The sequence below is a fragment of the Setaria italica genome, chromosome VI (genome assembly GCF_000263155.2).
Source record: "Setaria italica strain Yugu1 chromosome VI, Setaria_italica_v2.0, whole genome shotgun sequence".
In the NCBI taxonomy this organism is placed as follows: domain Eukaryota; kingdom Viridiplantae; phylum Streptophyta; class Magnoliopsida; order Poales; family Poaceae; genus Setaria; species Setaria italica.
The window spans coordinates 17,245,180-17,259,113 of NC_028455.1; the positions used below are offsets into that span (position 1 = coordinate 17,245,180).

Consider the following 13,934-nt stretch of genomic DNA (forward strand, 5'->3'; position numbering starts at 1 on the left):
TACATACACGTGACTACTACTAGTACTCACATACTCACCACTAGCGGGGACTTCAGCCAGTGTGGCGTTAGAAACTGCTTCTGGTATCTCCACAGCATCAACCATAGCAGTCTTCAACAAGTCCTCCGCCTTGCTACTCGCAACATCGAGTTCAGTGACTACTAGAATGGTAGCCATCTCGGGTGCCACAGTCACATCTTCAGCAGTTGTCTCCACCAAGGAAGCCGTTGGTGTCCGCGGGAGAGACGCGGAAGCTGGAGGAGCGGCTCAGGGAGGCGGGCTTGGGCCGGGTGTTCCTCCTGCAGGGCGGCGACTACGCCAAGAGCTTCAAGGAGTTCAGCGCCAACAACATCCGCGACACGTTCCGGCTCATGCTGCAGATGGCCATCATGGCTCCGGCCGCCCGCAGCCCTGCACGTACGGCGACCCTGCAGGGGAGCCCGGCCGGAGAAAATGGCTTCCGGGGTAGCGGCGCAGCACGGCCGCCCCGTCCATCGCGTGCCGCCGGAGCTCGCTTGACCTCATCTCCGTAGTCCGCACCCGCGGTCGGGCCGCCCTTCACACTCTCCCTCCTCCCCCTCTCCACGGCCGTGGCTGAGCCCAGGACGCCGGCCGCGGCTGAGCCCAGGACGCCGGCCGCCGCACCACCGACGCTGCCGGCCGCCCGCGCCCAATCTCCCTCCGCCTCTCTGTTGTGAAGAAAGGAGAAGTCTTTTTCCCTTCAACCCCCTCCCTTCCCTTCTTTTTCCACCCGAGCTCCCCTCTTATCAGCATTTGGACTGCGGGTTGATTACTAAAAAGTCAAGGGACTTTTTTGCAAAATGACCATGACGGACGGAAAAAAGCTGGCAGAGATGTTGCTTGCTTTAATAATATGTATAGATATAGATATAGACTTAGATATGCACTATATCTAGATATATAGGAAAAAAATATATTTAGAAAAGCTAAAGCGTCTTATAATTTAGGACGGATTGAGTAACATACACTCAGTCTATACATTTTCTCGCTTGAGCCCTCAGACAGCCCCATGGCCCCCTTTTATCTGTTGGACTTCGTAACCACCAACAAGACAGCCTCATCAGTCGAAGTGAGCGACACAAACATAATAAAACTGTTAGGACCTTGGATGGATAAAATAAGGAAAAATATAAACAGGATTGTTAGTACCTCTCTAACAAAAGGCCATAAGCCTAACTTGCCATCAAAATAACAATTTTCTTCTTGATCATATCTTGGCTTGGTTTGTGCGGACAAGAACATCACCTTGGTAATATAGTTTTTGTTTTGCACAGTCCTGTGTGGATCTTGTTCATCTGGCGCCAAATACGTAGTTCTTGTTTTTTTTTTGTGCCGTTGAACCATTTCTCATCTAAGTGCACGATGTTGCGCATATCAATAAATCTTGGGTCATTTGGCAAGGTACTCTGATCAAGCATTGATATACAAAACTGCAGCCTCTATTTTTTATTTGCTTCCTTCAAATATGGTTTAAGTGAGCTAGAGTGACGTCTTAGCTTTCCTTCTTTGAAACACTTATGAAGTGTGCTTCTCTTCACACCTATAGCAGCTGCAAGTGACCGTATGGTGCGCCTTCTTCTCAAAGGGACATGAGCAACCTGAGATAAGTCTACTTCAACATTTTGCGGCCACAATTTTTAGGTTTTCTTGAACTAAGATCAACTGGTATTCCTAGTGCACGGCACTCCTTAACTCTACACCAAATAGCTTGTACTAAAGACCTTTTTCACATTCAATATTTGAGCAACCAGAGTGGTTGTGTGTTTTTTCATGTTGCCTCCATTACTAAGGGTAAGCAAAGCTTCATATATCTGTTGTCTTTGCTCGTTAGTCAAATTTTTTCTATGGTTGTTACCTTGCCCTTAGTTGTCTCCCTTATCTTCTGAATCATCCAGCTCTTCTTGTTCGAAGACCACCACGTCCACGCCACCGGCATACACACCGTAGTCTTCATCATCGTCTACTTCTTAAAAAACAGAATATGGGTAAGTGTTAGATGCATTGTCTACTTTTTAAAAAAAGAAACAGAATATGCAACCTCTGTACAGTAAAACATGATTACCTCCATGTATTTCTACGTGTTCGTCAAAGGCAGGAATGTTCAAATCAAAATGATGACACACTCCCTGTGTAGCAGCTTGTACATCTACCTGGACTTCATTTTGTTCTAGATATTGACAGGATGCACTTCATTTTTCTTCAGCTCTTCAAGCTATGCAGCCTAAATGAGCAGACCGTGCAACTGTCCTTTCTAATTGATTCCTGTGCATTTCTTCCATAATCTCCAACTGAAGTTGGAATGCCGAGTAAGACGAGTTTCTCCTCCCCTGCTTGCTTCTACAATGAGCTTGCATTGGATGACAGCCGCTGCAGAGGGGTGAAACACTGTAGCAACAGTGTGCTGTGGCTGCAGCAGCGCTGAAAAGAAGGCCAGCCAAACAGATGACCTCTGCGACGGGATCCTCCGATGTCAACTTCACTGTGACGCTTCTTTAGCATCAGTCCATGCCCAATGGCCGAAGCATGCCACTAGATCATACGTATTACCCACATGATACAACATTCCTGGAACCCATCAACTTCGACAAATATTCATCAAATATACAATTAACCTACTGCCAAACACGGCGGTACGGCGGCACACCGCACGGCTTACTAGTAATTTAAAGAAATGTGAACGTACTATGCATTTGCAAACATTATATAAACATCTCCCACAACAATACAATGATAAAACCCTAATAGAAATTGTTTAACATCCATGAATGTGAAAAGAGTTCACCAGATCGCATCACATTAATACCTCATAGCAGTCAACAGCTCGGCGGGATAAATGGTTCCTAAAAAAGTCACATAATAGTTCAAAAATCAAACCTAAATCAACACGTACACTAGTAGGCTGCAACTCAAACTCCACAACCGCAGCTGCCTGAGACTTCTTGAGATGCGTGACATCTTGCATATGCTGCTGCTCAGGCTATCTCCCACCAATAGTCAGCCCTTGAAATAAAAAATAGCTATCAGCAAGCATATTTTTCTATAACAGACTGAATTTTCCCAAATATGGAAAATTTATTTGCATTAATAATAATCATGCACTGACAACCTGCTCCTAGATGTATTTGAGCACTGAGTATTTCTTCCTATTCTGACAGGCTCTACCATTTGGCAGGAGAACATTATCGCGGAATGAAGGCATGGACGTATATGTAACGGTGACGGTGTTCCTTGGAGTTCAGAGTGCAAAAGAGCATCGCAAGGGGAGCATGTTGCCTTGATGAGCAGTTGTGCTAGATTTCCAGAGTGTAGGTGGCTTGCATAGGTGTACGGGTTATTGCAAGCCTTGCTGTATACAGGATGCTATACGGGATACATGCTGAACGCTTTGATATGGTTCCCCAATTTAAGTCGGTTGCACTAGCGTGGGGGAGAAAATGGATATTCATAGACTTTTTATTTCCCCTTGAGATAGTTAAACTGGTTACCTGATACGTTCGTGGTGCGATGTGAATACTCTGCATTCCCAGATCATCTTTCCTTGTTTTGAGTGTTTTTGGATGTTTTAGGGCAAACTTTTGGCCTGTACAGTAGAGTCTTCCCCCCCCCCTTTTTTTTAGAAAACTGGCAGGAGCGTTGCCATATCATATAAGAAGAAGAAAGAATAGAACATGTTTTACAAGACTAGCAAATATGCCCATGCGTTGCAACGAGAGGAGGAAAAAAAACTCCTTACCTACCCTTACCCAGCAACCATGACCAAAACCTCAAAGATGACTTGATTTATGTCCCATATTAATTATTATCAAAATAGACTTCAATAATATTAGAAATTCATGCCTAAATAATATCAATTTTCTTTGAGCAAGATTAGGAATTCAGGCCTGAATAAAACAAACCAATAAAAAATGGCATGTGTTTTTAGTAATTGAGGACACGCCATTTTTTAGTAATTCATCTTTTGCTGGTGAGTGCTGCTCTCGCCGTCTACCTCAAGCTCCCTTACATGGCCACTAACATCCCAAAAAGCTTTGGAGAGCTTGGGGATACTCCCCTCGAGTTCTTCGAGGTCCCTCCCATCCCGGCGTCTCACCTCAGTAGGGAGATGTGCGAGCGCCCAGAGAGGGACGTCTACAACGCCGCTCTGAGCATGTGTGCTTGAATGCCGGACAACACCGACAGCATCCTCGTGGACACGTTTGAGTTGTTAGGATGTGCTATACAAGTTTTAAATGTTACTCTTATGATGATATATGTGGGTAATTTGGATGCAAACTTAGGGACTACTTTGCATTGGCTCTCATAATGGATGAGGTGGGTAATTTATATGAAAAAATAGAGGGATATTTTAAATTATCTTCATAATGATAGAGATTGGTAATTTAGATATAAATAAATTTATAATTTATTTTGAATTATATTTTATAAGGACAAAGATGGGCTATTTGGATGCAAATTTAGAGAGGTACTGGATGGATATTTTTTATTGAAACAAAAAGGATCTAATGCTATTGTTGGTGATGATGGTTAGAGTCTGCGAAATCAAGGGCCAACTATTTCTGATTATTATGAGAATTTTTATGATTTGTCTTTTTTCCTAGCGCATCCCATGATAACTATATTAAGCCTCTAATTAGTAACGGTAAGATAAAATACTACTATGTTCATTTCTTTGAGAATGAAAATTAGTAGAGAGCTGGACTTGGAAATAATTCAAAGCTCATCCCATGATAACTATATTAAGCCTCTAATTAGTAACAGTAAGATAAAATACTACTATGTTCATTTCTTTGAGAATAAAAATTAGTAGAGAGCTAGACTTGGAAATAATTCGATGGAACTGAATAAGATATGAAAATATAAGCAGCAACCAACTTATTTTATATTATTATTGTAGATCATTGCTCAACAATCGACCATTACATTGCATTGACATAACTCTTTCAGTTTGCCATGGTTGCTCCTATATATCTGCTTTTCCTTCCCAACAACAATGCTTGAGGATTCACCATATATGATTGTCACGGAAGAAGATATTTTAACATCGGCCTTGGGTTAATTGGCTTGCATGCTACTGTATGTACGCGGAGATGAAGGCATGCTCCTTGCTAATGGCCCTCAATCCAGACCGTAATAACCAGACAAAATAAACCCACCGCCTCTCCGCTCTGGATGACCTGCTGTATGACGCTTCGATTCTTCAAGAAAATTGAAATAAAATTTGGGATGGAGGGAGTAATAACTTAGAGTGATGTTTTAATAAATTTGATGTTTTTTGTTGATTATGTATGCAAATTTTAATTCTTGAGAAGTCTCATTTCTAGGCTCTAGCGCTACCAAACGTCTGAATTATATTATAACACAGAATGATATTATAGTATTTAGTTTATTTATTCCTATAGTGCATTTCTCGTAGTTTTTCCTTCAAATCAATATTCCACTACTGAGCATTGCGGTCTTATTGCCAACTTTGTAATTCAATATTTACTTTATTTCTTTTAATTCCATTTGTCTATTTTCCCATATAACTTGCAAAATCAATAAATTCTAGTAAATAATTAGATTTGCAAAATTCTAGTAAATAGACCAACGTCTTACTAGATTTTAGTAAATTATTAACACAATTCTTGTAGTTCATATATATCTATATATCTTGAAAGTGATTGATGCTACTAGATTTTTTTTTGAGCAAAGATTGATGCTACTAGGTGGTAATTTATTTTCTCTTCTTTTCATATTTTTCTTTGCATACCTAACCTTTCAAAATCAGTTCTTTGTTCTATATATTGACACGATGCACTTCATTTTCTTCAGCTCTTCAAGCTATGCATCCTAAATTTTGTTCTAGATATTGACAGGATGCACTTCATTTTTCTTCAGCTCTTCAAGCTATGCAGCCTAAATGAGCAGACCGTGCCACTGTCCTTTCTAATTGATTCCTGTGCATTTCTTCCATAATCTCCAACTGAAGTTGGAATGTCGAGTAAGACGAGTTTCTCCTCCCCTGCTTGCTTCTACAATGAGCTTGCATTGGATGACAGCCGCGGCAGAGGGGTGAAACACTGTAGCAACAGTGTGCTGTGGCTGCAGCAGCGCTGAAAAGAAGGCCAGCCAAACAGATGACCTCTGCGACGGGATCCTCCGATGTCAACTTCACTGTGACGCTTCTTTAGCATCAGTCCATGCCCAATGGCCGAAGCATGCCACTAGATCATACGTATTACCCACATGATACAACATTCCTGGAACCCATCAACTTCGACAAATATTCATCAAATATACAATTAACCTACTGCCAAACACGGCGGTACGGCGGCACACCGCACGGCTTACTAGTAATTTAAAGAAATGTGAACGTACTATGCATTTGCAAACATTATATAAACATCTCCCACAACAATACAATGATAAAACCCTAATAGAAATTGTTTAACATCCATGAATGTGAAAAGAGTTCACCAGATCGCATCACATTAATACCTCATAGCAGTCAACAGCTCGGCGGGATAAATGGTTCCTAAAAAAGTCACATAATAGTTCAAAAATCAAACCTAAATCAACACGTACACTAGTAGGCTGCAACTCAAACTCCACAACCGCAGCTGCCTGAGACTTCTTGAGATGCGTGACATCTTGCATATGCTGCTGCTCAGGCTATCTCCCACCAATAGTCAGCCCTTGAAATAAAAAATAGCTATCAGCAAGCATATTTTTCTATAACAGACTGAATTTTCTCAAATATGGAAAATTTATTTGCATTAATAATAATCATGCACTGACAACCTGCTCCTAGATGTTTTATTCTTCCACTTGAGGTTCTGCCCCTGCAGGTTCTTCAATTCCCTTGGAAACAATGGTACTGCACATGCCAAATAAAAAAAGTTAGATAATTGAAGCCAATTTATTCAAATCAAGAATAAAAGTAATCTATTCAGATGGACAAAGCGACTAAGTGTCTACGCACATGTTAATACGTAATATGCAATGACCAATTTTTTGAAGAATGCAATTCTAAATATTTCATTTTTGAATGGTTTTATCAAATACTAAGAAAAATAATACATGATACTTCAAATTAGATTATTCTTTGAGTTTAATCAAATATGAGACAGATACTACCTTTTCCATTTTTTAAAAGTATCTAGTAGCTCCCAAACAGTCCATGCTTGCCAGTGTCCCTGATCAAGATATGTTATCCCCACTAGATCACCAGACAAATTGAACAATGGTGATCCTAAGTAAGCGTACTCATGCATATCGCAATCATGAAATAGAACTCTGCAACAAACATCTCTGTTTATTGAAGAAGAAAAACATTATTAATTTTATTTAAACGACAATATTACATAATGTGATAATATATGAGAGATCTTACATTACTGAACCTCTGCAATAACCGGTTGGTGTAATATACCCTTCTCTAGGGAAAACAAATGAATGAACAGGATCACCAACTTGAACAGACTGAGTCTCAAACCTGACTGCTTTTATATAGCCATTTTCACTTGGCTTAGCAGCAAATATATAGAAACCTCCCGCAGATTTAATGGGCTTACGAACATCAAGTTCTTGTTCTTGTTCGTATCCTGTAGCGTTTGGGAAGTTCACTACAAATCTTTTTTTCATCCCAAAAAATTTGGAATTCGCTGCTATGACAGCAGACCCATCATCTTCTATTGAAAGAATAATGCCAGCAATAACCATAAACCGCTTGTCCTCCGGCTTCGGCTTCCAGTCAAAAGATATACGCACAATTGACTTACGGACCTCCTGAATAACTTGAGGGTGTTGTTAACAAGAATTAAAAAAAAACAGAAAACCAGATAGGGATTAGGTAAACCATCACAGAAAGAAGCGACGGACCTGCTCCATGAAACAAATACGAGCCCCGGCGCCAATCTACGGAAGAGGAGAAGGGAGTGAGGATGGCACCGGCCGGCCGGCGCAAGGTAAACAGGAGCTGCTCGCCGCTGTGAATACCGCCTCCCTCCGCAGCGTGCCTTGGACAGGCGCGGGATGGCAAGGGGGCAGATCGTGCCCTCGGAGATCACTGAATCAGCCGTCGATTCGTCATGCGGCGCTCGTACTCTTGCCGGCTTCAGGATCCGCTCCTGCCCCCGGGAACCTCGCCCTCCAAATCCCGCCGTGCGCCGTCCTGCAGTGCGCCTGACGGCGCTGGATCTGAAGGACCAGGACAGGGATGGCACAGGCAGGAGGATGAGAAACGGATCCGAGGATGATGGCCGAAGAGCAAGGCAGCCGCCGCCCGACGCCCACGGCCCACCAATGAGGAGCTGAGGAGCAGTCAGGGAGGAGAGGGATGAGATTCTGTTGAGGGGTTTCGTGTTGTAGAGATCCCGACAACGGTCTTTAACAAATCTGCCCCTACCCGGATCTAGGGTCTCCGACAGTGAGCTAATACGTGTTTGTTGATACGAGTGGCTAAACTTTAGCAGTGTCATATCGAATATTCGGATGCTAATTAGAAGAACTAGTTAAAAAACTAATTGCAGAATCCTATGCTAATTCGCGAGATGAATCTATTAAGCCTAATTAATTCATCATTAGTAAATGATTACTGTAGCACCACATTGTCAAATCATGGACTAATTAGGCTTAATAGATTCGTCTCGTGAATTAGACTCCATCTGTACAATTAGTTTAGTAATTAGCCTATGTTTAATACTCTTAATTAGCATCCAAACATCCAATGTGACAGGTGCTAAACTTTAGCGGACACCCCCGCAAATTCAGAGGAGAGAGATTGATGGTTCATTTTTATATGTTAAATTTGACTACATTTTATATAAAAATACATTAATATTTATAATACATAATTATCCATATTCAGGAAGGAGTGAGACACCAACTAGAGACTCGTAAACTCATGACCCTTTAAAAGGTACTCCTTCCTTTCCAAATTATAAGACGTTTTGACTTTTCTAGATACAATTATTTTTCTATAGACTTAGATATATACTATAACTAGATATATAGGAAAATAAAATATTTAGAAAAGCTAAAACGTAAATTTAGGACGGATTGAGTAACATACACTCAGGGGACGTTTTCTTCCACTGACTTATTTTTAGCACGTGTCACATTGAATTTTTAGATACTAATTAGGAGTATTAAACGTAGACTATTTACAAAACCCATTACATAAGACGAATCTAAACGGCGAGACGAATCTATTAAGCCTAATTACTCCATCATTAGCAAATGTTTACTGTAATAACACATTGTCAAATCATGGACTAATTAGGCTTAATAGATTCCTCTCGCCGTTTAGATTCGTCTTATGTAATGGGTTTTGTAAATAGTCTACGTTTAATACTCCTAATTAGTATCTAAACATTCGATGTGACAGGTGCTAAAAATAAGTCAGTGGAAGAAAACGGGACCTCAGTCTATACATTTTCTCCCTTGAGCCCTCAGACAGCCCCATGGCCCCCTTTTATCTTTTGGACTTCGTAACCACCAACAAGACAGCCTCATCAGTCGAAGTGAGCGACACAAACATAATAAAACTGTTAGGATCTCAAGTTGGATGGATAAAATAAGGAAAAATGTAAACATGATAGTTAGTACATGTTGACACCGGATTTTGACCAATCCTATAAATTCGGAGTACAAGATAATTGGAGTCACGTACAACAATAAGAAGCTAGCATGCGTGTATATGGGCACGGAGTCCAAATCGGCTTCATTGGATTGATCGGCAAGGATGATATAAAGGAAAGTCCAGCACGTATGGATAAAAATGATTAGAATATACAACATGGATTCTGGTGCACTTTGCATGCCATGCGTGGGAAGCTTCCAGAATAATTATGCATGCGGCCGATCTGTGCATGTACGGGAGGTTGTTTCATGGAATAAAATATTTTAGAGATAGAGTTGGGTTAGTTAGAGATAGAGTTTTTTATTAGAAAAGATTGTGTACGTGACTTGCCTTGTGCGTGGTTAGATGCCAATTATGTAACGTCCGCCCTATAAATATAAAGGGACGTGGCCATTGTAAAGAATCATCACACGATCAATAATACAACATATTTACCTTTACCTTTCGGCTTCACGCCATTGCCCTAGGAGTAGGAGTAATGTAGATTCTCGACGAGTTCCTTCTAGCAAGCTGGGCTGCATCGACCTCGATCTCTGGCGAGCTGCAAGTTCCATCACCAGGTGTTCTAGGCTTTAACCACCGGGCGCATCGCTGTGGTTTCGTCAAGTTTCATCTACCAGTTATCGAGTATCTTGGATCTTTGACTTACGGCACATCGCTTCTGTCTCGATCTACGGTATTCACCAGTTATCCCGCCTTGATTAAGCTTGCATCGGCTGATATTTATCTGTTCTTTCGTCTTGCCGTTCAGTTTGCTTTAATTAGCTTTAGATCGGTTCATCATAGATGATAGATCATTTAATAGCCTGTTGCATCTTAATCTTGGTTACCCCTTCGAGTGTTGTTGGGAGTAAGTTCCATTGTGATTGGATTCATCAGCTGGCGGGGTTCAGATTAACGTCCTGCTAAATATTTCTAGACTGCAACTACCGGGCGCATCGCTGTGGTTTCACCTAAAAATATTGGTGGTGATGTTAGTTTAGATCTCATCGGCTTGTGGCTCTAGCTATGGTGGAGCAACAACTCAACAGCATCGTGTTTCCTATCGGCCGTATGGCTGATGGTTATTGTAAATTATATTAAATCGGCCCGATCGGCCGACTCCATCGAACTTCGAGAGAATTATCTCCACCTTGTCAGTTGAATGGTCAAACTGGCTGGCACGCCCGCGCACACCACGCGCGCCGATTTGGATTCTGCACTGGAATTAAGCAGAACTCCCAGGTCCTCATGTGGTGATGCAGGATCCACCACCTTCAGGATTTTGCGTCAACAGTACCTCTCTAACAAAAGGCCATGAGCCTAACTTGCCATCAAAATAAAAATTTCCTTCTTGATCATATCTTGGCCTGGTTTGTGCGGACAAGAACATCACCTTGGTAATATAGTTTTTGTTTTGCACAGTCCTGTGTGGATCTTGTTCATCTGGCGCCAAATACGTAGTTCTTGTTTTTTTTTGTGCCGTTGAACCATTTCTCATCTAAGTGCACGATGTTGCGCATATCAATAAATCTTGGGTCATTTGGCAAGGTACTCTGATCAAGCATTGATATACAAAACTGCAGCCTCTGTTTTTATTTGCTTCCTTCAAATATGGTTTAAGTGAGCTAGAGTGACGTCTTAGCTTTCCTTCTTTGAAACACTTATGAAGTGTGCTTCTCTTCACACCTATAGCAGCTGCAAGTGACCGTATGGTGCGCCTTCTTCTCAAAGGGACGTGAGCAACCTGAGATAAGTCTACTTCAACATTTTGCGGCCACAATTTTTAGGTTTTCTTGAACTAAGATCACCTGGTATTCCTAGTGCACGGCACTCCTTAACTCTACACCAAATAGCTTGTACTAAAGACCTTTTTCACATTCAATATTTGAGCAACCAGAGTGGTTGTGTGGTTTTTCATGTTGCCTCCATTACTAAGGGTAAGCAAAGCTTCATATATCTGTTGTCTTTGCTCGTTAGTCAAATTTTTTCTCTGGTTGTTACCTTGCCCTTAGTTGTCTCCCTTATCTTCTGAATCATCCAGCTCTTCTTGTTCGAAGACCACCACGTCCACACCACCGGCATACACACCGTAGTCTTCATCATCGTCTACTTCTTAAAAAACAGAATATGGGTAAGTGTTAGATGCATTGTCTACTTTTTAAAAAAAGAAACAGAATATGCAACCTCTGTACAGTAAAACATGATTACCTCCATGTATTTCTTCATGTTCGTCAAAGGCAGGAATGTTCAAATCAAAATGATGACACACTCCCTGTGTAGCAGCTTGTACATCTACCTGGACTTCATTTTGTTCATCTTCCACGGCAGCAGCTTGTACATCTACCTGGGCAGCAGCTTGTTCATCTTCCATAGCTTGATCATCTTCCAACAAAGGGTCTTCATTGAGATCAAGTGGGTCTCCATCTGCTGGTGGTAAATTCAAGTCTATGGCCATGAGGAATGTTTTTGTTTGGAGTAGATGACAAGCTGCGGTGAAGTCCCAGCAAGTAGTATTTATAAGCAATACATGGATGTGCTTTGGTTCTAATTGTTTTTTTTATTTTTTACGGTGCACAATACTATCAGATGGTAGTATACACTATTATAACTCATAAACTTGCACTTCTATACTGATGCTTAGAAATACGTATGGACCAGGGGGCCGTGGCCCATGTTGGCTAATACCTAGCTCCTCCCGTGGTTACACCTATAGGTAGTGTTCATAGAACGTCCCGTTACTTATTATACTAACGGACTTTATTCTTGCTTGATAACTAAAACAATAATAATCTCATGGATATTCTGAATTTGTTTTATAATCCTAATTTTTTACTTCCTATTGCATTGGACTTTTAAGTCACGGGCCTAAATTTTATAAGTAATGGAAAGCGCATGATACTTCGGGACACAAGAATAAGCTACAGATTGAATCAATTATTGGGCAAGGTCCTGAATTTTTCTATGTCCGGGCTTTTTTACATAAAGCCCCTAAAATCTATGAGTATTTTTAGAAAGTTTTATAAGTATCCAAGTTTAGGTATGTTGTTGGAGAGGAGCACAAAAATTTTCAGCAACTAACACTGATTTTTTATCACCAATGTTACATATGGTGTTGAAGATGCTCTTACATGTTGTCAGGATCATTCACATATTCTTCAGTTAGTCTCTCGCTATTTACTTGCCGAGCCCTTCTTTTGGATCTAATGTACAGACACAATGACATATCATGATCCGGAGGATCTAATCCTGCAATTGAAGCTCCAGATGCTACTAGTGATTACAACCATACTAACAGTAAAATATGTCAAAAATAAAATTAAACTTTGAGTTTGGATTTTAACTCCAGCCACAACATCTGAGACGGTGAAAGAGTCTCTAGCCTAGTAGTTAGAGCACCTGAGTAACACTCAGTAGGCAGCTCAGGTTCAACCCCTATAGGAGTGAATTAAACGGGTTAAGAATAAAAATCATTATAAAAAATTAGGTAGGGTCAAAGAAACATCCGTGATGTATTGACTATTATGACTATCTAGAGATATTAGGTCCTCGGCTTCTCTAATCTTACCATCCACTCCCTCCGTCCTAAATTACTATTTGTTTTAGCTTTTCTAGATGCAAGTAATCTCCTTGCACCTAGAAAAGCTGATTACTTGCATCTAGAAAAGCCAAAATAAATAGTAATTTGGGACGGAGGGAGCAAGACATTTCTACTATAAATACTATGCATATTAGAATATACTACGAGTATTAGGCAACTCTTTATTATCAAGTTTAGAATGGATGGTAGTTCACCGTAATCTTAGAAGGAAGGCTCGAGTTTGTTTGGGCTTTCCACCCTAAGAAGTCGAAAGCTCAAATAAACAACGAGCTTCTGGGCTAAGCTTTTCGAAAGCTAAAAACCCATAGAAGCTATGATTACATGGAAAGTCAAGAAGCAGCGAAATGTGAGCTTTTCGCAGCTTTCTACATCAAGGTTATGAAAATTACCCACCTGCCATCGTTTATGTTGTGAATCGATCATTTTTCTTTCCTCAGCTCCATCTCCATCTTGTCCCACCCCACCCCGCCCCGCCTCGTTGCCGACCTATGACGCCCCGCCGTGCCGTGCGAGTGGTTGGTCGACTGCTCCATGCCGGGGGGGGGGGGCTGAGGTAATGCCGGAGGTGGCGGTGCGGCTGCCGGGGATGGATCCAGCGGGCGAGGAGGTCGAGCAGCAGGAGGAGTTCTACGAGTCACTGGATCGGATCCTCTCCTCCTCCTGCTCCTCCGCCTTCGATGACGACGCCGACCACCACCGCCGCCGCAAGTG

The 13,934-nt window shown here is 41.4% G+C and overlaps 2 protein-coding genes across 3 annotated transcripts in view; one reads left to right on the plus strand and one right to left on the minus strand.

The window, feature by feature from the left end:
- The window catches only part of LOC111257697, a gene marked incomplete at its 5' end in the record, with an annotated part of 28,058 nt that extends 27,525 nt beyond the window's left edge, over positions 1 to 533 (plus strand). Inside the window, one exon of the mRNA XM_022827736.1 lies at positions 192 to 533. Within this exon, the coding sequence (XP_022683471.1) occupies positions 192 to 533 (342 nt within the window). The remainder of the gene's footprint in view (positions 1 to 191) is intronic.
- A 5,824-nt stretch (positions 534 to 6,357) lies between these two features.
- Positions 6,358 to 8,375, minus strand: LOC101764783. Of its 2 annotated transcripts, none has more exons than XM_012846660.2 (5): positions 7,882 to 8,375; positions 7,394 to 7,788; positions 7,138 to 7,296; positions 6,802 to 6,877; positions 6,358 to 6,695 (listed from the first exon to the last, which is right to left on the minus strand). In XM_012846660.2, the coding sequence occupies exons 1-4, from the start codon at positions 7,888 to 7,890 to the stop codon at positions 6,817 to 6,819; spliced, it is 624 nt and encodes a 207-aa protein (XP_012702114.1). In that variant the 5' UTR covers positions 7,891 to 8,375; the 3' UTR covers positions 6,358 to 6,695; positions 6,802 to 6,816. The 2 variants fall into 2 exon arrangements, with proteins under 2 accessions (XP_012702114.1, XP_012702113.1); XM_012846659.2 differs by having other exon boundaries at positions 7,138 to 7,311; positions 7,882 to 8,374.
- Positions 8,376 to 13,934: the final 5,559 nt, after the last annotated feature.

Coding starts and splice junctions, on each gene's coding strand:
- LOC101764783 (XM_012846659.2), bottom strand. Junction 7,312..7,393: donor TATTGCAGAGGTTCAGTAAT/GTAAGATCTCTC, acceptor TTCAATAAACAG/AGATGTTTGTTGCAGAGTTC. Junction 6,878..7,137: donor ACTTTTAAAAAATGGAAAAG/GTAGTATCTGTC, acceptor TGGCATGTGCAG/TACCATTGTTTCCAAGGGAA.